The following is a 27311-nucleotide window of genomic DNA, read 5'->3' as shown; positions in this document are numbered from 1 at the left end:
CAGCCAGTGTGTGCAATGCAGCAAATATACAAGTCTGTGTATACAACTCAGTGAGTACGACTTAACTCTTTGTGTACAAAACAGTGAATGCACAACAGATAGTTTATGCAACACAATGAGTACACAGCAGTTAGTGAATACATCTCGGTGAGTATACAACAGTGTGTAAACACAGCAAATATACAGCAGTCGGTGTATACAACTCAGTGAGTACAATGTAACTGTCAGTGCATACAACACAGCGAGTACACCACATTCAGAGTATACAACACAGCGAGTACACCACAGTCAATTCATACAACAGTGTAAAAGGTAAAGTTGTCATAGTCCCAGATGTCCATAGGCTGTTTTAAGGTGGTGATTTAACCTGAGGATCATCACACCTCAAACGAGGAGAAAGGTTGAGAAGCCTTCATGAATAACCTCAGCCGATACTGGAATTGAAACCGCGCTGCTGATCTCGCTCTGCATCACGAACCAGCTGCCTAGCCAACTGATTAAACCGGTCCCAATACAGCAGTGTTTTTACCACAGCAAGTACACAACTGTCAGTGTACACAACTCAGTGAGCACACAATAGTCAGTGCATAAAACGCAGTGAGTACACAACAGTCACTGTATACAACCTAGTGAGTACAATGTCACTGACAGTGCATACAACACACCAACTACAACATAACAATCAATGTATACAACAGAGAGTACACGTACCAGTCAGTGTATATAATACCGAGAGTACACATAACTATCAGTGCATCCAAGACACCAAGCACAATGCTTGCAAATAACACCCCAAGTATACGTATCAGTCAGTGTATACAATACAGAGTACACATAACAAAAGGTGTATACAAAACTGAGAGCACAACATAACAATCAGTACGTAGGACACACCAAAAACAACATTACAATCGATGTGTACAATACGAAGTGCACATAACAATCAGTGTGCAAAGTACAGAAAGAAAAACAATCAGTGCATACAGCACACCAAATAAAACATAGCGTGTACAACACACCAAGTACATATGACAAGTGTATACAATATAGTGAGCACACATAACTATCATAACACATCAAATATACATATCAGTCAGTGTACACAATACAACATAGTAATCGGTGTATTGTCATGTGAGAGTACCTTTAAGAAATGGATGTTTATAAAATAGCTTTAGTGGATGTACCTTTAAGAAATTTATCAGTGATGTCAGAGTGTGGGTGGAGCTGGGCTGTCTGTCTGCTTTTGCTTTTGCTTTGGGCTGTCTGCTACAGGGTGTGTTTTAGTTTCATTTTGAGAGCTGGATAGCTGCAGTCACAGCAAGAAGGTGTATTAGTCTCTCTCTCTCGCTCTCTGCAATCTAAATACTGTCTCCAGATCATTTGGTGATTTAAAAATAATACCTGTTTCTGTAGAGATGTACCTGATGTATTTCTGTAAAAAGGGTATTTTTGTCTTATGGATGTTGCAAGGAAAGATTAAGAGTTATTTATGGTGTACTGTATTCTTTGAGGGATTTATTGGTGTTAATAGTAGTTGAGATGTTTACTGTGAGTTTGTAAAGTGTTAACTGGTTTCATAAATCAACATTGTTTGAATTTAAAAGTACTGTAGATCTCTGTTGCATCACACCTTTAAAGTAGGCCCATGTGCTCCCCATAACTACAATCTATTCAAAGTTGTGGGTCAGGTGAACTCGTTGATTCACTTTGGGGTTCTCTCAACCCTGGCCCATTACAGTATACAACAGAGAGTGCAACATAACAATCAGTGTATACAACATAGAGAATACAACACAACTATCAATGTATACAACACACCAAAGACAACTTAACAATCGGTGTATACAACACGCCAAATGCAATAGGCCGGGCAGGACTAGTAGAGTTCTACGACAGCAAAACTGGTGCGTCACCTGGACAAATTCACCAACCTTTAAAGGGCTAGCACCGGTGCCGCATGGAACACGATTGATTCCAATGAGAAATGGTGCCGGATTCGGGATTGACACCAGGAGGCTGACAAGCTGCAGCACCTGTCCATACTTCACTCCCTACACACACCACCCCAGCCAACAAAATGGCAGCAAGATAAGCGGCACCAAGGTGTACACATGCCAAACTCGAGACTTTGATGAACGCCGTGGTGGAGAGGTGGGCAACCCAGTACTCTGGAGTGGGAAGGAGGCTGCGAGCTGCCGCCGTTCACTAGGCCTGGGCGCAGGTGGCAGAGGTTGTCAGTGCCATGGACAACACCGCGAGGACCAGAAGTGCAGAAAATGAAGTGCACGACCTCCTCAGGGTGGCCAGGGTGAGGAGGCAGAACTGTGCTCCTAGCACCAACCCCGGCGCACACACCTGTAAACCCCCCCACCCCGGAGGGTGGCCAAACTCCTACAACACACCACATGCCGGCACCCATACCAGCCACCATGGCCAGGTGCCCTGGCCACTGAAGCCACCAGATACACAACCCCTGGGCTGCCTGCGCCGGACTGTCCAAAACTGTACGTTTTCTGTTTTCCTCCCCGAAGAGAAGGCCACACAAAACCACCGACAGCGGGAGAAGACTGGAGGGGGTCTGTCGGACCTGTGGCCCCTCACTGCAGGAGAACAGAGGGCACTGGACGTGGTCGGAGTTCCTGAAGGGAGGGCAGTCACAGAGGTCATCATCGGGCAAGGAAGTGAGACCACCATGAGTTGCGGTTTCCCATGGCATGTGCGCCACTCCCCCAACACCCCCACACACACCATCACCCGACCCCCGCACCCCATCTCCACCACTGCCCCACAATCCCACTCCCCCACCACCCCACACCCTCTCTCCACCACCACCCCCACAACTCCTCTCCACCACCATCCCCACACCACTATCACACTCACCACCACCAACCCCCCTCTCCACCACCACCACCTCCCCCCCTCTCCACACAACCCCTTTCTCCTACCCCCCCAATCTCTCCCCCGCCCAGCATGCAATCATGCAGCTTGTCTTGTGTCATGTCTTGCAGGAGTTGCTGGTGATGGGGGGGCTCTTCTGGTGCCCCCCTCCCCCAAGGACAACCACAACCCCAGGTTTTGAGCAGCGACAGCGATGACACCGATCGGGAGGAACCCTCAGCCTGCATCCCATGTGACTCCAGAGCCCGAGTCCAAGAAGACAGACTTCCCATCAAGCTGTTTCCAACATCCTCCACAATTCCACAGACACTCACCTCAGTTGGACACTTTAGTGAAGAGGCTCCTGGGACATGATCTGGTGTGCACCACCAGATCTGGTGTGCACCACACACATGCTGCGGTTTTTCAGGAGGAGGTAGGAACCCCCAATGGGGTGGATGGTTGGAGGGCGGGCCCAACCCCAGGGACTAGCTGCCATCCAGATGGGTTTCAGGCTTCTGATGCGGATGATCCCATCGATCGTGGAGATGCAGTCGCAGTGCCAGGGACGACACGAGGACTCATCACGAGGATCCAGTATCTGCAGGTGCAGTTGGAGGAGCCCAACCATGTGCAGAAGCAAAAGGTGGTGCTGCCCTGCGTGCCACCCATGCATTGTTTGCCTGGGTGGGCGGTGTCCGCAGTGGAGGCCTGGGGGTGAAAAGGTTTCGGCCCCCTAGTCAGTGAACCTGGAGGCGATCACAGCATCCCATGGTCATTGACCCTGATATTATACGGCCTCCTGTGCTTGCAAAGGTCCCATTTCCTGCGCACCCTCGCCTTCCCCTGCATCCTCCTTGTAGGACGAGGACTGACGTTCACCCTCCTCCTGCAGCACATCAACCCTCTGCTGCGCAATGTTGTGGAGGACGCAGCAGGCCACCACGATGTGGGAGATCCTCGCAACATTATTCTGGAGGACCTGCCATATCAGTCCAGACTTCTTCAGGAGGCCGAAGCACCGCTCCATTATGTCCCTGGTGGTGGCATGGGCATCAGCGTAGCGGGTTTCCGCATCGGTCTGTGGCCTCTGGATGGGCGTCATCAGCCACGGCCACAGTGGATATCCCCTATCATCCAAGAGTCAACCACGCAGCCGGGTGGACGCTTCGAAAAGGCCAGGAACCGTCGAGTGTGCCAGGATGAAGGCATTGTGCTCACTGACTGCGTATCGGGCGCAGACGTGCATGATGCGCATGTCATGGTCACACACCAGCCGCACCTTCATCAAGTACAACCTTTTTTGGTTGGTGTAGAGCGGCCTGTTATCTGCAGGTGTTCATAGGATGACATGAATCCCGTTGATCATCCCCTGGACCTGGAGCATCTTGGCGATTACGGTAAACCCCGCGCCCAGGCATCCTGGTCGGCTCGGTCCATATTAAAATGGTTGTATTGTGCTGAACGGGCATGAAGGGCCTCTGTGAAGACACGGATGCACTTGTGCAATGAGCTCTGAGAGATTCTGGACAGGTCCCCACTCAGCGCCTGGAAAGGTTCAGGTCACCATGACGGCCACCGGGAGGGGGTTTCCTCCCCCATACCCTCGCGGTGCCAGATGTACCATGATCTGGCAGATTTGTCGCACTGTCCCCCTGCTCAGCCACAGTCTTCGATGGTATGCCCGGTCCGGCAGGTCCTCGAATGACAGGCGCTGCTGGTACGCAGTAGGCCTCATGGGGTGCTCTCTTTGCACCTCCTCTTCGGCCTGTTGGGCGGCCAGCTCTCCATCCTTACCGGCTGCTTCTTGTTCTACTGTGGCATGCTCTGCTGCTGCATGGTCCTCTTTATCTTCGTGCAGCTCCAGCTCGTACAGCCTCAGTGCATTTCCCAGGGCTATGGCAACGAGGGTGAAGGCAACCATTGCTGTTTGAATTCAATATCCATTGTGCAACAGGTGAAAGGCTGACATGTTAGCATGGGGCATACCTCGTGCCCAACCAGGCTGGGTGGGAAGAATGCTGCCACTCGCAGATGTAAACCGAGCCTGGGCTCAGGTGGCAGAGGCTGAGTGTGCCATGGGCCCGTACCAGTACCAGTCAGCAGTGCAGGAATAAGCTGCATGACCTCCTCAGGGTGGCCCGGATGAGTTACCACCACCGTGCCCATGGCACCACCACCCCGTCCCACAACTCCCACATCCATAACCCACCGCCCATTACATGGCCCCCACCATGCAGACCGGCAGTCAGCGCTGGGGAGAATTCGCAAACCTCCAGGCCAGCCAGGGTGCGTGATCTTCATCACCCTGCCTCTGGCACAAACCCCCATCCCACACACCGTAGCCCCTCCCACCCCGTTAGGGGGCAATCAAACCCCACCAACCACAGTCAACGCTCATCCCACCCTGCACCACATTCCAACACCCATACCGCCCGCCATGGCCAGGTGCCCTGTTAATACAGTTCACCAGCCGCGGATCCCTTGATGCCCGCTCCGAGTATGTCACACTGAAAATGAAATGAAAAATGAAAATCGCTTATTGTCACGAGTAGGCTTCAATGAAGTTACTGTGAAAAGCCCCTAGTCGCCACATTCCGGCGCCTGTCCAGGGAGGCTGATACGGGAATCGAACCGTGCACCTGGCCTGCTTGGTCTGCTTTAAAAGCCAGCGATTTAGCCCAGTGAGCTAAACCAGCCCCTGTGCACAAACACTGTGCATTGTCTGTCCCGCCCCTTGGCCCAGGAGAAGGCGACCCACAACCAAGGGAGAGAGAGACCTGCAACCCCTCAACGCAGCAGAGCAGAGGCCGTTGGACCTGGTCAGTGGGCCCCGAGAGCGGGCAATAGGCGAGGCGGAGGTCGACATCGGGGAAGCAAGTGAGCTCCTGATGGATTATGGTGTCTCTACATCACATGTGACACCCAGAAGACAGCCGGGCCCATCCAGGCCCTTCGCTCCAGAGGACAGCCACCAAAGGGAACCCAGGTCATAGGACAGGAATCGCAGCAGGCCACCTCCACTCCTGGGGGGACCTAGATGGAGCAAGCGTTAGGGCCCATAAGACCAGAAAGGTAGACACCAGGTAAGTTGGCACAGGCGAAGCATATAGGTTAGCAATAGGGGCGAGGGCAAAATACCTGTAAAAAGCAGAATAAACTCCTGTCCACCAATGTTCAAAACTGCCTTGGTCCTCTCTCTGAAGGGTGTGAGGAGTAGAGCAAGGGTTGGATGTGAGCACTGGTTCGGGCACCCAGGGTGGCCACCACACCACCCTATTACCCCACCCCGCCCCTCCCATTACCCCCACCCCCTACCCACCAGACCCCATCCGCACCCCTGCAACTGCAGGGGTTCTATGGGACTTGAGATGGAATGGCCAGCACGCATGGAGGGATCACCTGGCGGATGAAGAGTGCTACCGAGGGCAGGAGTTAGACTGCTTCCAACAATACAGAGCACCAGGGCTCATCGCAGAGCAGGCATCGTCATCCTCCATCCCACGGATCGGACCCTATTAGATAATGAAATCCATTCTCTGTAGAGGGTGAAAAGCATGTGAGTGCTTCAGTGCCCAACCAGATCCAATAGGCAACAGGATGACCCTGTCCTACACTGCAGCCCCTGCCCCCGCATGTCCCCTTCCCCTCTCATCTCCACCCTAGCCCCGGTCAGTCCCTCCAGCACATTGCCCCCCTCACCGTACCCTTGGCCCCATGGTGCCTGGGACTGGTGGTTCTCTGACCCCAGCACCCTGCCGGTAGGGGTACTGGTGGCTGGTGCTACCCATGCCTAAGTACACTCTGCAGCACTTGCCCTACGCCCTCCCATAGATATGGCACCTGGCTGTGGTGGTACAGCCTTGGGGAGGGGAGGGCACCCATATGGCCAGTGGCGCTTGGCACAACTACGGGCCACAGTGGGCGGTCGGTGGGGTGTGCTGCAAGATGGCTCCTTTCAGGACGTAGCAATAGCAGTCCATGCCTTGACATCCCGAGGGTCACCACAGTGCTCCGGATCATCCTCTGGTCATCCCCGCTGCTCTCCAAGGCCCTGCCGGCCAACAAAACGTTTGGCAGCCCACGGCTGCGCCGTTGGAAACATGTCTTTCCTCCTCCTTCTCCCGAAGCAGCCATGGCGCCTACTTCCTGATTTTAAGTACCACAAGTGAACCGCATCATTGGTAATTCCTCCTGATGGAGGCAGGCATCGCAGGAGGCAATGTCGGGTTGGGCCCGTCAATTACATGCCAATGGCGTTTATTGTACGATTTGTATGTGCATGCCAGCATGCACCATCGAACACATTTACGCTACTGTCAAGGCACCGGAGCATGGCATTCCGTGCAGAGTCCGGCTGGACGCTATTTCCGGCTGCCGCGCTATTCTCTGCCTGATCGTGCTTCACGATTCCGGTGTCGCTGGATACAAAATCCTGCCCCTTATCTCTCCCACTGAAACTTACTCGGCAGAATAACTTGAGTGTAAGATATATGTCGGAGCAAAATTTGGTTTAATTTCAGGCGATTATTTTCATAATGAACTAGTTAAACGTTGTTCCTAACCATGGTGCTTCAGGCTTTCATTTGTTCATGGTAGATTTTGAGTGAAATGACAGAAAATCCCTTGAATTGTTACCAAGGCCACATTGGGAAACGTTCAAGTATTTTTGAAGGAAGAAACAATTGAACAACCGGAGTGAAAACAGTTACAAATTGTTGTCCTCAAGAGAATCCGCTCTCCTCAGTGTCTTTCCCCCAACTCGTAGCTCCCTCCCGACAGAGCACACTCTCCACCAACAGCAGACACACTGTGCGGGATTCTCCATTCCTAAGACTAAGGATGCGATCTTCCACGCTCCGCCAGAAAATCTGGAAAACCGGAAAACCCAGGATCTACATCTAGAAGACTTAAAAAAAAAAACCTTTAACAGAAGCACATCAGATTAAAGTTACTACTGAAAACATTTATAATTCTGGATTCACCAAATGATCAAGAGATAGTCTTTTCATGGCAGAGAGAACAGCAGTACAGCTGCTTTGTCTGGCTTCAGCTCCAACACTGAAAAACGAAACCAAAAAGACACAGACACACCAAAGCTTTTCTCAAAGTGAAACTAAAAAGCAGCGCCAGAGCTCAGCTCCACCCACACTCTGACATCACTGCAGTAACATGAGCAGCCAAACATTTCTTAAAGCGACATTTTCATGCCACCTCCCCCCAAGAAAAAAAATAAACCATCAACTTCAAGATGGTTTCATTTTTCACCTTTTCACTATCCATTAAGAAATGCACACAGTAAATATACGTTTTTGTTTCAAAAAACAACACACACAAACAGGTATAATAATATAGTCAATTTTTTTTTTCTTCTTCCTCCAACTGGAATCCTGCTCGATTGCCAGTCTCTTTGAACAAGAAGGTCTCGGCACGATCCATCCATTTCTCTAACCCTCGGCATTTTTCTTTAAAGTCAGACACTTTCGTTCAATCTGATCATAGAGTCCCTTGTAACTCTCCAACACAGGAGCATCGGTTATTTCATAGAATTTACAGTGCAGAAGGAGGCTACTCGGCCCATCGAGTCTGCACCGGCTCTTGGAAAGAGCACCCTACCCAAGGTCAACACCTCCACCCTATTCCCATAACCCAGTAACCCCACCCAACACTAAGGCCAATTTTGGACACTAAGGGCAATTTATCATGGCCAATCCACCTAACCTACACATCTTTGGACTGTGGGAGGAAACCGGAGGACCCGGAGGAAACCCACGCACACACGGGGAGGATGTGCAGACTCTGCACAGCCAAATTATCACACCGTTCAGGCCATCAAATGCCTGTTGAAACTCCACTGTCCACTGAAATTGTTGACGTTTCTTCAGCAAGTCCATCTGTGGAGCAATCACGCTACAAAACTTTGCACAAATGTTCGATCAAATCCACTCATGCCAAGAAATCGCATTATTTCTCTTTGTAATGAGAGTATTGGAAACTCCTCAATAACTGTTGTCTTCACATCCCGTGTGACCATTCGACACTGTCCGATTGTCTGGCGAAGGAAAGTGACTTGGGCTTTTCCAAATTCACGTTTGGCTAGGTTTATCACCAAACCCGCCTCCTGAAGTCGATCTAATAACTCCATCAGATGTATTCCATCTGAAAATTATCAGATCGTCAATGTATATCACACAATTGGGTAATCCTGAATCAACTTTGTTAGTTAACCTTTGAAATGTGACTGGGGCGTTTTTCATGCCAAATGGCATAACTTTGAATTGGTATATACCATCTTGAGTTACACAAGCTGAAATCTCCTTCGCCCTTTCGGATAAAGGTGCCTGCCAGTAACCTTTAAGTAAATCCAGTTTGGAAATAAAAGCTGATTGTCCCACTTTCTTAATGCAATCCTCCAAACGTGGGATAGGATAAGAGTCCGTTCTTGTAACTGCATTCACCTTTCGATAGTCCACACACAACCATTGGGTACCGTCTGGTTTAGGTACCATCACCATGGGTGACTCCATTGGCTGCAACCCACTTCAATTATGCCTTTTCTAAGCATACTCTCAATCTCTTTGTTAATCTGTGACTTTGTGACCTTGTTATTACACAATCCGGAAAAATCCAAGGATATTCCTCCTTCAACACTTCAGGTGTCTGATATTCCACTTGTTTATCAACCACAGTAGGCATCACTCCCCCCTGCGATCTAGCTATGTCATTACCCAAGATAAACTGTATTCCTGGACAAGATAGTTTCTTTATTACTCCTACTACAACTTCACCACTCTTCACTGGACTTTCCAACCTTACTTTATATAATGGAACATTACTCCTCTCACCCTGAATTCCACATATTACCACTTTTTCTGGCATCATTCTTCCCAAACTACATAACTCCTCATCTCTAACCATTAAAGATTGACTAGCTCCCGTATCTCTTAAAATTGTGACTTCTTTACCTGCTCCTCCTGATACACATGAGTAAACTTTACTCATACAAGTAAATTCTTTAAAGAGATCTGGCACCTTCTTATCAATCACCTCTTGATCAGGCTGTACAATGTTTTGCACCTGCTTCGCTTCACTTGGGCTTTCCTTTACCACTTTAACAAATCCCACTGTCTTATTCTGTTTTACCACATCAGCCTTCCCAGTGCTTTTCTTCCACCATCAACACTATGCCTTTACATGGCCTAGTTTATTACAGTTAAAACATTTGAAACTTTTCATTTCTTTTCCACCGTCCTGGATTTTTTTTTTAGTCTGAGGTACACTCTTCTTATTACCTCCCATCAGATCCCCTTTACTTTTACCACTTCAGTATTTCACATGTCCCCAGTTTCTATCCCTCACAGGCTGAAATTGATGTTGGAAACCAAGCTTTGATTTATGAACTAATTCAGAATCATCTGCCATTTCTGCTACTAATCTCACAGTGCTCTTCCACATAAGTTCTCACTACATCAGGAATTGAATTTTTAAACTCCTCCAAAAGTATGATTTCTCTGAGAACTTCATACGTTTTGTCTATTTTCAAAGCTCTTATCCACTTATCAAAGTTACTCTGCTTGATCCTTTCAAACTCCATGTATGTTTGACCGGGTTCTTTCCTTAAATTTCTAAACCTTTGTCTGTAGGCTCCAGGCACTAGTTCATAAGATGGGTTTTTTCACCTCCTCATACGTCTCAGATACCTACTCTGATGCAAACACTTCACTCGCCCTACCTACCAGCTTTGTTTGAATCAGTATTACCCACATGTCCGGTGGCCATTTGTTTAGCCACCTTCTCAAATGAAATGAAAAAGGCTTCTACCTCCTTCTCGTCAAACCTTGGCAATGCTTGGACATATTTAAATAGATCCCCACCAAGCCTTCGACTATGACGCTCTTTCTCACTATCCTCATCACTAACATCCAACTGTATGGTTCCCTTTATGCCTGCCAATTTTAACTGACTGGCATGTTTCATGGCCATTTTCTGAATTTCAAACTCACTCTCTTGATCTTTTCCCTGATCTGCATCTCGCTTTCTTTTTCCTCTCTCTCTCTTTCATATTCAAGCTGCTTTAATTCTTTCTCGTGTTCCGTTTGTTTCATTTGGAACTGAATTTTTGCCAGTTCCAATGAGTCAGACTCTATCTCAGGCAACTTTAAATGCTTAGCCACCGCCATAATTACCTCACCTTTTCGCATGTTGTCAGGTAATGTTAACTGCAATGCCTTTGCCAAATGTAACAGTCTGCTTTTAGTCTCCATCCGTAAGGTACTGCGCGTGACCGTCTCCACCCCCAAAAACTTCTGAACCTCTGAAAGAGCCATTGTCCACAACACACTCCCCACTTAAACTGGAATACCACACCTGAAAAGCAACCACAATATGCTCACCCCTCACTATCTTTAAGTTCACTAAGCCAATCCAATAGATAGACTTTTATCCCGGATGAGCCCCCAATTTGTTATGGGCCAGGGTTTAGAGAACCCCAAAGTGTATCATGGAGTTCACCTGACCCACAACTTTTAATAGATTGTGGTATGGGGAGCACACGGCCCACTCTACAGGTGTGGTACAGCAGAAATGGAAAAGTATTTTTTAGAGCAAAACAATGTTTATTCTATGAACTCAAGTTAACCTTTTTAAAACAAACAGTGAACATCTTAGCAACCATTAATTCAAATACCAACCCCCAAAGTGTACAACACAAAGTAATGCTTACACTGTCCTTTTAACATCTAGAAGACTAACAAAAAAATAACCTTTCTATTTTTATAAATTTAGGGTACCCAATTTTTTTTCCAATTAAGGGACAATCCACCTACCCTGCACATCTTTTGGTTGCGGGGGCGAAACCCATGCAAACACGGGGAGAATGTGCAAACTCCACACGGACAGTGACCCAGAGCCGGGATCGAACCTGGGAACTTGGCGCCGTGAGGAAGCAATGCTAACCACTGCGCCACCGTGCTGCCTCAGAAAAAAATAACCTTTAACAGAAGCACATCAGGTTAAAATCACTACTGAGCACATTTATAATTCTGAATTCACCAAATGATCAAGAGATAGTCATTTCATGGCAGAGAGTACAGCAGTACAGCTGCTTTGTCTGGCTGGAGCTCCAACACTGAAAACAAAACCAAAAAGACAGAGACACACCAAAGCTTTTCACAAAGTGAAACTAAAGAGCAGAGCCAGAGCTCAGCTCCACCCACACTCTGACATCACTGCAGTAACATGAGCAGCCAAACATTTCTTAAAGCGACATTCTCATGACAGGAGTCTCCAAGGGCATTTTTTGTGTGCGCGTAATAGGGTTGGGGTTCCCGGTGTGGGTGTTGGGGGATAAGTGGGTGGGGGGGGGGACCCTCCGACCCTCCCATGTTGCATTCGGGCTTGCGGGGGGGGGGGGGGAGGTCGGGGATTGTTTTGTGGACCTCAGAGATAGGGATACCATTTTAAAATGGCGCCCCGATCTCCCGCTATAACAGGGAGTTCTGGGGAGCAAAGCTTCCCATTGTAAAAAGCAGGGCTATGCGCGGCCTCAGCAACGCGTTCCCCGTTTAGACCCCTATTCAAAACGTGAGTCGCGATGAATAGCCATGTGGTTCTCGGCATTGCAACTGCCGGGAAACACGTGGCTAAACGCACTCACTTGGGAACTTTGTTCGCTTTTGGGAAGATCCTAAGTGTTGAAGCCGCCGCAGGATTTGTGGAGTTCCTCAACAGCAGAACTGGTGGTACAGAACCACGCCGTCGGGAATTTGGTCCATCAGAGGCGGAGAATCATGGGGGTCCCGGAAAATACTGGGTTGGGCCTGCCAATACTGGGTTGGGATATGCCAACGCCATTTACTGTACCAGTGGCTGCCACAATTTCAGGCCCGGAACCGATTCTACGCCCAATCGTATTTCCCGATTTTGCCGTCCGCTGATGGAGAATCTCACCCACTGTCTTCATTATTGCTTTGAACCTGAACCCTCCAATTGCCCAGATTTTACTGTTACTTAAAATACATGTTTCAGTCTATAATGGGTTGAATTTTCGTTGCCATTTAATTGTCCACAACACTTGCTATAAATGAGAGAGTATTATAGCCCAAACACCTCGTCAACAAGTTGGTTCTAAGGAATCAATGTGACTGTGGAATTACCTTGAGGGCCACTTGGCAATGTCTAGGTGTCCACTCCACTTGGTAACATTCCGCCACACTCTGGTTTACTGGTTCCAAAAAGACCTGGAGTTCAGTCACTTCGTCCCAAATAGAGCAGAACTGGCTTTGGTTAAACCAGCACAGGTTATGAATAAGAGTGACTCCTGTGTTGGGCAGGTGCCTGTGCTCGATCTGAGTGAAGATCTTGTCCTGGTTTAGGGATCTCAGTGAGAGGGACAAAGCCTTTCTGTCCCACACCAGCCCGCTGAACTGTCCCTTTAGGATCCAGTCAGTGTCCGGTTTCTCCACAACCTGCCAGTAAAGAACTCCGATAGTCATCAGCGACAGCAAAGCAACCCCAAGACAGGCGATCGCCCCTTTCCACGTCTCGTTCATCTCCTTGACCCCAGGCTCCAGGCTGGCATCGCCCCCGGGGCTGGGCATCTCTCTGCCCCTTCTAAGCATGTCCAGTGTCCGTCCCGAGCTTCAAGCGCTGCGTCCTGAGCCTTCTCCCCGCGATAGGAATGGAGCAACGGAATCTGCAGCCAGCAAACTGTTACCGAACACTTCACTCAGTGCGGAGTGGGATAGTCTGCAAACTCCAAACAAGGCAGACACATGACCCGGGCTGGAACGAGACCAAAACCACACATGGACCCGAGGTAAAAGCAGGGCAAAATCACAGATAGACTGCAGTTAAAATCAGAGCAAAATTACACAGATCCGAGTTTAAAGCAGAGCAAAACCAGAGATAGACCCGAGTTAAAAACAGAGCACAATATAAATATAACGGAGTTAAAACCAAAGCAAAACCTGAGATTGACCCGAATTAAGCCCAGAGTAAGATAATAGATAGACCCAAGTAAAAACTAGAGCAAGATCAGAAATAGTCGCAACTAAACACCAGACCAGAAATAGACATAGACTAGACATAAAAACAGGGCAAAATCACTGACAGAACCGAGTTAAAACCACATAAAAATAATAGACCCAAGATAAACCAGAGCAAAATGACGGATACACCGAGTTAAACCAAGAGACAGAATTACAGATAGAACCAAATTAAAACCAGACCAAAGACACACTTGGATCCGATTTAAAACCAGACCAAAGACACAGATAGACCCGATTTAAAACCTGAGACAAAATCAGATAGACTCGAATTAAAACCAGAGACAATTCACAGATCGACCCGAGTCAAAACCAGTGACAAATCACTGATAGACCCAAATTAAAAACAGAGACAAAATCATAGATAGACCCTGTCATAATATACACATCAGTATATAATGGTGCAGACACACACTGACTGACTCACTGCAAGACCAATCAACACACACAACACAGCAGCCAATCACCAGTTAGAGCACGGTCACTATAAAGCCAGAGGGCACTAGTTTTCCCGCTCATTCGGGAAGCAGCCTCTGAGACAGAGAGCCCGCAGTCAGTAGCACAAACATCCACCATGTGCTAGCAATTTAGACTGGTCAGGTTAGGCATGGGTCTTCAATCAATCTAACATAGTGTCGACCCACAGTGAAAGTATGTTCAACAGCTCTTAGTTAAATAAAATAGTGTTGTACTATTACAAATGTTGGTAGCCTGTCTATGCCACTGCTAAGGTAAATGCAGTCTCCACAGATCCAGAGTACCCAACACATCATAGTACCAGTATGTGATGTTAGAGTTTAATAGACCTACCTTCAAGTGATCTGCCTTCGACCAGCAATCAGCCATCCGGTAGTATGGACAGCGTCTGCCCTCCCCCGCCGCTCCGCACCACCGGCAACCTCGGTGCGAACTGGAAAATCTTGAAACAACGATTTGAGCTACACCTCGAAGCTACAGACCATGGCCGGGGACCACGCCATCCATATCTTCAACTCTCTCACATTCGCTGAAGGTGAAGACAAGTCCAAGTTCGACAGTCACTGTGGCATCGAGGTGAATGAAAGTTTTGACCGCCATGTCTTTCAACAGCGTCTGCAGGGTAAGGATGAACCTTTTCAATCTTTGCTCACCCACCTTCGCATCCTTGCGCAGTCCTGTAATTACGGCTCCACCTCCAAATCGATGATCCGTGACCAGATCGTTTTCGGTGTGCAATCGGACCCTCTACGCCAGCAGCTCCTCAAAGTTAAACAGCTCACCCTTGCTATAGCCATCGAGACCTGCGTTCTGCATGAACACGCGACTAACCGATACTCGCACATTCAAGCGGCAGAAACGGCACGGCTAGGCCCCCACGAGGCAGAGGGTGCAAGCCATTAAACAGCTCCAGGGCCTAAGCCTGGATGAGGGCAGCCATTTCACGTGCTTTTCACGGGCTCCCGCGCATGCGCGCACTGACCGAGGGGAAGGCGAGGCCGAAGACTGCACTGCGCAGGCGCACACCACGTACAACCGCACTGCGCATGTGCAGTGTCGCACCGAACGTTCTGACGTCACGATGTGCGGCAACTGTGGCTCCGCCCACTTAAAACGGCAATGTCCTGCAAAATCCCACGCTGTCTCCAATGTGGCAAGCTTGGCCACTATGCAGCCCTATGCAGGTCTGCTCAACCTACTACCTCTCGTCGCTCCAACCAGCCACGCAGGGATGTCCGAACCATCCAGCCACCGGTCACCGATTCCGACACCGACTTGATTCCGGACCTTGACACCGAGGTCCCCAAAGCACCATTTCGGGTGGGCATCAACACCAAACACAAGGTGCTCCAGAAGACAAAAGCCAAGTCTCTCCCAATACTCAGCATTGCTCCGGACAACGAGTGGTGTGCCACCCTCACGGTCAACCGATCCACCATCAGATTCCGCCTGGACACCGGCGCTTCAGCCAACCTCATTGCGCGGTCTGACCTCGAAAGCCTCCATGTCAAGCCTACCATCCTGCCATCCGCTTGTCAGCTTCTGGACTATAATGGCAATGCCATTGCTGCCAGTGGCTCTTGCCAGCTTGAAATGTTGCACCTGTCATTAAAGGCTAACCTGCCATTCGAAATAGTGGGATCCACTAAAGCTCCCTGCTTGGTGCTCAGGCGTGCAAACTCAAAAACCTTGCCCAAAGGGTTCACTCCCTGTCACCTGCTGACGCTTCCGCATCTCAGTACGCCGACTTTCAGACACAACTGAACGCTATCATAACCCGATACCACGGTGTATTCGAGGGCATGGGCACACTCCCATACACTTGTAAAATCTTATTAAAACCAAATGCCACGCCTGTGGTGCACGCACCTTGCAGGGTACCAGCACCCCTCAAGGACCGCCTCAAGCAGCAGCTGCAGGACCTCCAGGACCAGGGCGTAAGTTCGAAAGTTACAGAACTGACTGACTGGGTCAACTCTATGGTGTGCGTAAAAAAACCATCCGGCGAATTACGCATATGTATTGATGCCAAGGACCTCAACCACAGTATTATGAGGGAACACTATCCCATTCCAAAGCGCGAAGAACTCACCTGCGAGATGGCTCGCGCCAAATTTTTTACTAAGCTAGACGCATCCAAGGGGTTCTGGCAGATCCAACATGACCCATCCAGTCGGATGCTCTACACCTTTTGTTACAACCGGATGCCGTTTGGCATCATATCAGCATCGGAGGTGTTCCACAGAATAATGCAACAGATGATGGAAGGTATCGAAGGGGTTCGCGTATATGTGGACGACATCATCGTCTGGTCTACCACCCAACAGGAGCACATTGATCGCCTCCAACGCGTCTTCCGACGAATCCATGAGCATGGCCTCCGCCTCAACAGGGCCAAATGCTCCTTTGGTCAAACAAAAATTAAATTCCTCGGAGACCACATTTCACAGTTTGGCGTGCAGCCGGATGCTGACAAGGTATCTGCCATTAGGGCCATGAAGACACCGGAGGACAAGAAGGCGGTCCTCCGCTTCCTGGGCATGGTCAATTTCCTGGGGAAGTTCATCCCTAACCTCGCCTCCCACACCATGGCTCTCAGGAACCTGGTCAAGAAGACAACAGAGTTCCAATGGCTCCCCACCCACGAACAAGAATGGCGAGAACTCAGGGCGAAGCTGACCAAGGCCCCGGTGTTGGCATTTTTCGATCCGGCCAAAGAAACAAAGATCTCCACGGATGCCAGTCAGTCCGGCATTGGAGCAGTGCTCATTCAACGTGACGCCTCCTCATGGGCTCCTGTCGCATGCGCGTCACGTGCAATGACGCCCACCGAACAGCGCTATGCGCAAATTGAAAAAGAGTGCCTAGGCCTTCTTACCGGAGTCGTCAAGTTCCATGACTATGGCGATGGACTCCAAAGTTCACAGTCGAGACAGACCACAGGCCACTGGTCAATATCACTCAAAAAGACCTTAACGACATGACACCTCGCCTGCAGCGCATTCTCCTTAAACTCAGGCGTATATGTGGACTTCGAACTCGTCTACACCCCGGGTAAGGAGCTCATCGTCGCCTATGCACTCTTCCGATCTGTCACCACACCCTGTGACCCAGCGGGCTTCGTGTGCCAAATTGACGCTCATGTGGCATTTGCCGCATCCAATCTGCCCGCCACGGACTAACGACTCATCCAGATTTGGCGTGAGACGGCCAACGATCCTCTGCTCCAAGGTGTCATGTGCCACCTGACAGACGGGTGGCTCAAGGGCCAATGCCCTCAATTCTACAACATTAAAGATGACGTGGCGGTGGTAGATGGAATTCTACTAAAGTTGGACAGGATCGTCATTCCACACAGCATGTGGAACCTCGTCCTTGAGCAGTTCCATGAGGGTCACCTGGGAGTGGAGAAGTGCCGCCGACGGGCCCGTGAGGCAGTGTACTGGCCTAGTATCAATGAGGACATTGCCAACGCAGTTCTCAACTGCCCAACATGCCAACGATTCCAGCCTGCTCAGCCAAGGGAGACCTTGCAACCCCATGAGCTGGTTACGTCCCCCTGGAACAAAGTGGGCATTGACCGGGACTAATTCCATGCACTTGGCCGGGATTACGTTCTCATAGTGAATTATTTCTCAAACTACCCGGAGGTAGTTAGGCTACACAACCTCACCTCAACAGCAGCCATCCGTGCGTGCAAGGAAACCTTCACTCGCCACGGCATCCCGCTCACGGTCATGTCCGACAATGGCCCGTGTTTTGCCAGTCAGGAGTGGTCCAATTTTGCCAAACGATACAACTTCATACATGTCACGTCCAGTCCCCATTACCCCAATCCAATGGCAAAGCTGAAAAGGGGATGCACATTGTCAAACGACTCCTGTGCAAGGCGGCCGATGCGGGATCCAATTTTTACCTCACCCTGCTTGCTTACAGATCAGCTCCATTGTCCACTGGCCCTGTCACTGGCTCAATTGTTAATGAATCACACGCTGCGGACGACGGTGCCGGCCATTCATGTCCCGGACTTGGACAACCTTCCAGTCCTTCGTCGAATGCAGTTGTCTCGGGCCAAACACAAATCGGCGTACGACGCCCGTGCTACGGATCTCCCTGCCCTGGCTCCTGATGACGAGGTCCGTGTCCAACTTCCCGATGGTGGTTGGTCCGCCATCGCTGCGGTGCTCAGACAAGTGGCCCCCAGGTCATTTTTGGGTCATCTACAAGACGGCTCTTTTCTTCGCCGAAATAGGCGGGCACTACGACTCCTTCCTTGCTCGCCGCCAGATCGTCATGTCCTGCCTCGCCCTCACGACGAGCCCTTCACAGACTTCGCAGATCTCCCTTTCGCTCTGCCACCCTCTGAGTCTGACACAGTCCCGCCCATTCCTGAACAGGCGGCCCCTGACCCACCCTTGAGGCGGTCGACCAGAATTTGTCGCCCACCTCAGAGACTGAATTTATGAACTGCCTAAATTCATGGACTCTTTGAAATCATGAACTGATTGTTTTGTAACCCTGTTTGATTAACTCACTGGTTTGTACATACTGTTGTTCTACGACTCCTTCCTCGCTTACATACTGTCCATCTGCACTAGACACCTTCCAATGTAAATATCTTAGAGTTTCTGTACATAGTCCTGTAAATATGCTCACATATGCCACACATAGTTAGGAACATTCACATCATACATTATTTATTGCCACGAGCATACATTCTTTTTTAAAAGGGGGGATGTCAGAATATACACATCAGTATATGATGGTGCAGAGACACACACTGACTGACACACTGCAAGACCAATCAACACATACAACACAGCAGCCAATCACCAGTTAGGGCACGGTCACTATAAAGCCAGAGGGCACTAGTTTTCCCGCTCATTCGGGATGCAGCCTCTGAGACAGAGAGCCCGCAGTCAGTAGCACAAACATCTACCATGTGCTAGCAGTATAGGCTGGTCAGGTTAGGCATGGGTCTTCAGTCGATCTAACATAGTGTCGACCCACAGTGCAAGTATGTTTAACAGCTCTTAGTTAAATAAATTGGAGTTGGCGTTGTACTATTACAAGTGTTGGTAGCCTGTCTATGTTACTTCTAAGGTAAATGCAGTCTCCATAGATCCAGAGTACCCAACACATCAGACCCGATTTAAAACCAGTGACAAATCACAGACAGTCCCAAATTAAAACCAGAGACAAAATCACAGATAGACCCGAATCAAAACCAGTGACAAATCACAGATAGACCCAAATTAAAACCAGCGACAAATCACAGATAGACCAGAGTCAAAACCAGTGACAAATCCTAGAGAGACCAAAATTAAAACCAAAGACAAATAATGAATAGACCCGTGTCAAAACCAGTGACAAATCACAGATAGACCCGAATTAAAACCAGAGACAAAATCGCAGATAGATCCAAATTAAAACCAAAGACAAATCACAGATAGACCCGTGTCAAAATCAGTGACAAATCACAGATAGACACGAATTAAAACCAGTCACAAATCACAGATAGACCCGAGTCAAAACCAGAGACAAAATCGCAGACAGATCCAAATTAAACCCAAAGACAAATCACAGATCGACCCGTGTCAAAACCAGTGACAAATCACAGATAGACACGAATTAAAACCAGTGACAAATCACAGATAGACCCGAGTTAAAACCAGTCACAAATCACAGAGAGACCCAAATTAAAACCAGAGACAAAATCACAGATAGACCAGAGTCAAAACCAGTGACAAACCCTAGATAGACCCAAATTAAAACCAAAGACAAATAACAGATAGACCCTTGTCAAAACCAGAGACAAAATCACTGATAGACCCGAGTTAAAACCAATGACAAATCACAGATAGACCCAAATTAAAACCAGAGACAAAATCACAGATAAACCCAAATTAAAACCTAAGACAAATCACAGATAGACATGTGTTAAAACCAGTGACAAATCACAGATAGACCCGAGTCAAAACCAGTGACAAATCACAGATAGACTCGAATTAAAACCAGTGACAAATCAGATAGACCAAATTTAAAACCAAAGACAAATCACAGATAGACCCGTGTCAAAACCAGAGACAAATCACGGATAGACCTAAGTCAAAACCAGTGACTTATTACAGATAGACCCAAATTAATACCACTGACAAATCACAGACACTCCCAAAATAAAACCAGTGACAAATCACAGATAGACCCGAGTTAAAACCAGAGCAAAATCACAGATAGATCCAAAATAAAACCAGAGACAAAATCACAGATCAACCCAAATTAAAACCAGAGACAAAATCACAGATAGATTCGAATTAAAACCAGCGACAAATCACAGATCGACCCGTGTCAAAACCAGTGACAAATCACAGATAGACCCAAATTAAAACCAGTCACAAATCACAGATAGACCAGAATCGAAACCAGTGACAAATCACAGATAGACCCGTGTCAAAACCAGTGACAAATCACAGATAGACCCAAATTAAAACCAGTCACAAATCACAGATATACCAGAATCAAAACCAGAGACAAAATCACAGATAGACTAGAATTAAAACCAGAGACAAAATCACAGATAGACCCGAGTTAAAACCAGTGACAAATCACAGATTGACCCAAATTAAAACCAGTCACAAATCACAGATAGACCAGAATCGAAACCAGAGACAAAATCACAGATAGACTAGAATTAATACCAGAGACAAAATCACATATAGACCCGAGTTAAAACCAGACAAAATCACAGATAGACCCGAGTTAAAACCAGAGAAAAATCACAGATAAACTCGAATTAAAACCAGCGACAAATCAGATAGACCAAATAAAAACCAGTGACAAATCGCAGATAGACCCGAATTAAAATCAGAGACAAATCACATATACCTAATTCAAAACCAGTGACAAATCACAGATAGACCCAAAATAAAACCAGTGACAAAATCACAGATAGACCCGAATTAAAACCAGAGCAAAATCACAGATAGACCCGAGTTGATACACAAGTAAATTGACAGATAGACCCAATTTAAACCCAGAGCAAAATCACAGTTGGATCCGAGTTAAAACCAGAGCCAAACAGATTTGCACCGGATTTGCAGGAACAAATCCTGCACTGGGTGAGACAAACTATGAACTATAATTGGGAAGGTCACCAGATTCAGATATAACAAGACATTGAGGCTGATCTGGCCAACGCCGGACATAATTCAATAGGGCAAAGGCCGCGCTGTACAAAAGCGGAGTAAAGTTTGTACACAGCCAAGCTCTGGGTCAGATTCCATGGCAGGGAACATTGCGGATGCGGACAAGTTTGTCTCGGAGAACGGTCCAGAGAAACAGCAGCAGGGACAGCGATAAAGAGCTCATCAAAAGAGACTTTTACTTTCTGAATTGCCAACTGTGAATCACCATGTTGAACACTTTGTGCGGGATTGTACTGCCTCGATCTGGTCATGATGGGGCAGCATGGTAGCACAAGTGGGTAGCACTGTGGCTTCACAGCGCCAGGGTCCCAGGTTCGATTCCCCGCTGGGTCACTGTCTGTGCGGAGTCTGCACGTTCTCCCTGTGTCTGCGTGGGTTTACTCCGGATGCTCCGGTTTCCTCCTACAGTCCAAAGACGTGCAGGTTAGGTGGATTGGCGACTTGGAACAAAATGGCATTGCAAGCAGCCACTTAGGAGGGTCCCTGAACAAAGGGAAACCCCGGGATGCAGGGGAGTGTCCACAACGTAAGTATGGTTGATCCCGCAGCTGCGGGGGGACAAACCCCCCCCCCACAAATCAGGATTATAACTGGAGCGTCTAGGGACTTAATGCCCAGTGTAAAGATCTAGAGTCTTCACCCACCTGTAAAGTTTGAAAGCCAACATCGTCTTCCTCCAAGACACGCACCCGAGGGAGAAGGCCGGACTTCGGGTAAGGACAGGCTGAGTGGGACCATTCCTACTGCAGGACAAGGGCCACTAGGGTTGCCACAGTTCTAAATAAGAGTATTGCCAGTCTAACTCCAGTATGGAGTTGACTGGCTGTTGCCTAGCCACCGTCTCTTCCCTGTCTCTCTGTGCTTTATAAGCGATAAAATCACCCCTGATCACAGCCTTCAGCGCCTCCCAGAATGTAGGGGAAGGTTTGGAAAAGGTGCAAAGGAGATTTACCAGGATGTTGCCTGGAATGGAGAGTAGATCTTACGAGGAAAGGTTGAGGGTGCTAGGCCTTTTCTCATTGGAACAGAGAAGGATGAGGGGCGATTTGATAGAGGTTTATAAGATGATCAGGGGAATAGATAGAGTAGACAGTCAGAGACTTTTCCCCCGGGTGGAACAAACCATTACAAGAGGACATAAATTTAAGGTGAATGGTGGAAGATATAGGGGGGATGTCAGAGGTAGGTTCTTTACCCAGAGAGTAGTGGGGGCATGGAATGCGCTGTCTGTGGAAGTAGTTGAGTCGGAAACATTAGGGACCTTCAAGCGGCTATTGGATAGGTACATGGATTACGTTCGAGTGATGGGGTGTAGATTAATTTGTTCTTAATGTACGACAAAAGTTCGGCACAACATCGTGGGCCGAAGGGCCTGTTCTACTCTGTATTTTTCTATGTTCTATAACCACAATCTATTAAAAGTCGTGGGTCAGGTGAACTCCATGATACACTTTGGGGTTCTCTCAACCCTGGCTCATAACACTCTGCAGGAGCCCTCCTCCAAAAGCTCCCACTCGGTTTCTGGCTCTTTTATCCACTCCTTTACCCCCTCCGTAGTTGTAGAAAAGCAGGTCATCCGCATAGAGCAAGACTCTGTGCTCTCTCTCCTATGCTGACTTGACTGGAGACCTGAGGCTAACCTGACCAGACTAACTGACGACCACATGGTGTTTGCACTGGCTGCAGCTCACGAGGTCTGACTGTCTCAGAGGCTGGATCCCAAGAGAGCGGGAAAACTGGTGCCCTCTGGCTTTATAGTGGTCGTGTCCTGTCTGGTGATTGGCTGCTGTGTTCTGTGTGCTCACTGGTCATCTTGTGTGTCAATCACTGCCTGTCTGCACACCATTATATACCTGGATGTATATTATGACATCTCCCCCTCTTTTTATTTTCTAAAAGAATATGTGTTCATGTCAATAAATAATGAATATGTGTACAGGAGCCTGACTATATACAGAACATGCTAACTTATATACATGGGAAGGTGTCTAGTGCAGATAGAGGGCAGATAACACATGAGAAAAACAATATGTACAGATGTGAAAGCGATGAAATAACAATGTAATGCAACAGTCAGTCTATAGATTTAGCCTCTGTGGCGGGCGACGAACTCTGGTTGACCACCTCAAGGGTGGGTCAGGGGCCGCCTGCACCTGAACGGGCGGGACTGCCTCCAAAGTGGTGGTCGTAGAGGTCAGTAGAATAACTGGTAGATCGGTGGCCTCGTGGCAGGGCGCGTCCTGAGGAAGCAGTGTGCGAGACTGGACATCACGGTCGGGTGGCGGGCGTGGAAGTCTGCGCAGTGCCTGCCTGTTGCGCCAGAGAAAAGAGCCATCAGGCATGCGAACGAGAAACGATCTCGGGGCCACTTGCTTGACCACCACAGCCGTGGCGGACCAGCCACCGTCAGGCAGCTGAACACCAACTCGGTCAGCAGGGACCAGCTCGGGGAGATCTGTGGCATGTGCGTCGTATGCCGATTTGCATTGGGCCCGAGACTGCTGCATCCTCTGTAGGACCTGGAAGTTGTCAAGGTCCGGAATGTGGATGGCGTTCGCAGTGTGCGGTTCATGAGGAGCTGCGCTGGGGACAGCCCAGTGGACAGAGGGGTCGCTCTATAAGCCAACAGCGCCAGGTTGAAATCGGAACCCGAGTCAGCAGCCTTAAACAATAACCGTTTTACGATGTGGACCCCTTTTTTGCTCTCCCCATTCGACTGGGGGTAGTGGGGGCTCGATGTGACGTGCCGAAAGTTGGACAGCCGGGCAAAATGTGACCACTCCTGGCTGAAAAACCAGGGGCCATTGTCACTCATCACCGTGAGTGGGATCCCATGTCGGGCAAAAGTTTCCTTGCATGCCTTGATCACCACCGCCGACGTGAGGTCAGACAGTCTGACCACTTTGGGGTAATTGGAGAAGTAGTCCACCAGAAGGACATAGTCACGCCCCTTGGCATGGAACAGATCAACACCGACTTTGGACCATGGGGAGGTCACCATCTCATGCTGCTGTAGAGTCTCCTTAGGCTGGGCCGGCTGGAGTTTTTGACACGTCGGGCATTGAGGACCATGTTGGCGACATCTTGGCTGATGCCTGGCCAGTATACTGCCTCTCGGGCTCAACAGCGACATTTTTCGACCCCCAGGTGACCCTCGGGATTTGGCCAAGAACCAAAACTCGCATGCTCTGTGGGATCACAATTCTGTCAAGCTTCATGAGGATGCCGTCTACCACCGTTAGATCGTCCTTGACATTGTAAAACTGGGGACACTGCCCCTTTTGCCAACCATCCGTGAGGTGCTGCATCACCCGCTGGAGCAGAGGATCCCTGGCCGTCACCTCAATAATTTGAACGACCCTCTCATCAGAGGCCGGAAAGTTGGAGGCACAGAATTGCACCTGCACCTCTATTTGACAGACAATGTCAGTCTGCTCATACGGTGTGGTGATAGATCTGGAGAGTGCATCGGCAATAATGAGCTCTTTGCCCGGGGTGTAAACCAGGTTGAAATCGTAGCGGCGTAGCTTGAGGAGGATGCGTAGCAACCGTGGCGGCATGTCATTGAGGTCTTTTTGGATGATGTGGACTAATGGCCTGTGGTCCGTCTCAACCATGAATTTAGGGAGGCCATATACATAATTGTGGAACTTGTCGATCCTTGTGAGGAGGCCCAGGCATTCTTTCTCAATCTGAGCGTATCGTTGCTCAGTGGGTGTCATGGCTCTAGTCTAGAGGCATATGCAACTGGGGCCCTGGAGGAAGAGTCATCCTGTTGGAGGAGCACCGCCCCAATACCATCCTGGCTCACATCAGTGGATATTTTTGTTTCCTTGGCGGGGTTGAAAAATGCCAGCACCGGGGCCTTGGTGAGTTTCGCCCTCAGCTCTCGCCACTCTTTCTCATGAGCAGGCAGCCACTGGAAATCCATAGTTTTTCTAGTGAGATGGCAGAAGGCTGTGGTGTGGGACGCCAAGTAGGGGATGAACTACCCGAGGAAGTTGACCATCCCTAGAAAGCGGAGGACCGCCTTCTTGTCCTCCGGGGTCTTCATGGTGTTGATCACCGAAACCTTGTCAGCATCCAGCTGCGCGCCTTGCTGCAAAATGTGGTCGTCAAGGAATTTGATTTCTGATTGACCGAATGAGCATTTGGCTCTGTTGAGTCGGAGGCCATGCTCGTGGATCTTGTGGAACACCCGCTTGAGGCGATCAATGTGCTCTTGAGGAGTTGTGGACCAGATTATGATATCGTCGACGTACACTCGCACCCCCTCGATGCCCTCCATCATCTGTTCCATTATGCGGTGGAATACCTCTGAGGCAGAGATGATGCCAAAGGGCATTCGGTTGTAGCAGCAGCGACCGAACCGGGTATTGAATGTGCACAGCTTGCGACTGGACGCGTCCAGCTGTATTTGCCAGAACCCCTTGGAGGTGTCCAGCTTCGTGAAGAATTTGGCATGAGCCATCTCGCTGGTTTATTCTTCTCGTTTAGGTATTGGATAGTGTTCCCTCATGATGTTGCGGTTCAAATCTTTGGGGTCGATACAGATTCGAAGTTCCCCTGACGGCTTCTTGATGTAAACCATGGAGCTAACCCAGTCCGTGGGTTCCGTGACCTTTGAAATGACGCCCTGGTCCTGGAGGTCTTGCAGCTGCTGCTTGAGGCAGTCCTTGAGGGGTGCTGGCACCCGACGCGGTGCGTGAACCACAGGGGTGGTGTTTGGCTTCAGTAGGATTTTGTATCGGTATGGGAGTGTGCCCATACCTTCGAACATGCTATGGTATTGCGCTATGATGTCATCGAGTTGAGCCTGGAAGTTATCACCTGGCGAGGCTGTTGCCTGTGCGGATGACATGGTGTGAACCCGCTGCACTAGGTTCAGGAGTTTGCAGGCCCAAGCACCGAGCAGGGAAGCTCTGTTGGTTCCTACAATTTCAAATCGCAGCGTCGCTTTCAATGACCTATTGGACACCGCAAGCTGGCATGAGCCACTGGCAGCAATGGCACTGCCATTGTAGTCGAGGAGCTGGCAGGCCGGTGGAAGAATGCTTGGTCTGACACGGATAGTGTCGAGGTCAGATTTTGAAATGAGGTTTGCTGAAGCGCCGGTGTCCAGCTTGAATAGGATGTGAGCCTTGTTAACAGTAAGGGTAGCACACCACTCGTCGTCCGGATCAACGCTCAGGATTGGGAGTTGTTTCACCATCGTTGAGAGAGGCAGCGAATGCTTAGTGATGATGCCCACCCGGAATGGGGATTTGAGGCACTCAGCGTCGGGGTCTAGTGGGCTGTCGGGGTCGGAGTCTGTCACGGGCTGCTGTACCGATCGGACGCTCCTGCGCTGTGGCTGGGATCGCTGTATGCTGGGCAGTGGAGCAGGTCTGCAAAGGGCTGCGTAGTGGCCAAGCTTGCCACACTGGAAACAGCGTCGTGATTTTGCCAGACATTGCCACTTTAAATGGGAAGAGCCACAATTCGGACACGTCATGACGCCGACGTCAGCACATTCCGTGCACCAACGCGCATGTGCAATGCGGTCGAACGGCATGCGCACCTGCGCAGGTCGGTCGTCGGTGTCGCCATCCCCTCAGTCGTGGCACGTATGTGCTGGAGCCCAGAAAAAGCACGCGAAATGGCCACTCTCATCAAGACTCGGGCCCTGCATTTGTTTGATGGCCTGCACCCGTTCTGCCTCGTG

General features: G+C 49.3%; 1 protein-coding gene across 2 annotated transcripts in view; it reads right to left on the bottom strand.

Moving 5' to 3' along the window:
* Positions 1-13600, bottom strand: part of si:ch211-236l14.4 (SITS-binding protein) — a 274084-nt gene extending 260484 nt beyond the window's left edge. For both annotated transcript variants that reach the window (XM_038807329.1, XM_038807330.1), the window contains exon 1: positions 13035-13600. In XM_038807329.1, the coding sequence (XP_038663257.1) occupies positions 13035-13499 (465 nt within the window). In that variant the 5' untranslated portion in view covers positions 13500-13600. The remainder of the gene's footprint in view (positions 1-13034) is intronic.
* Between the last annotated feature and the right edge of the window lie 13711 nt (positions 13601-27311).

The sequence above is a fragment of the Scyliorhinus canicula genome, chromosome 9, assembly GCF_902713615.1.
Source record: "Scyliorhinus canicula chromosome 9, sScyCan1.1, whole genome shotgun sequence".
NCBI classification, from domain to species: domain Eukaryota; kingdom Metazoa; phylum Chordata; class Chondrichthyes; order Carcharhiniformes; family Scyliorhinidae; genus Scyliorhinus; species Scyliorhinus canicula.
This window is presented reverse-complemented; position numbering and strand designations above follow the sequence as displayed.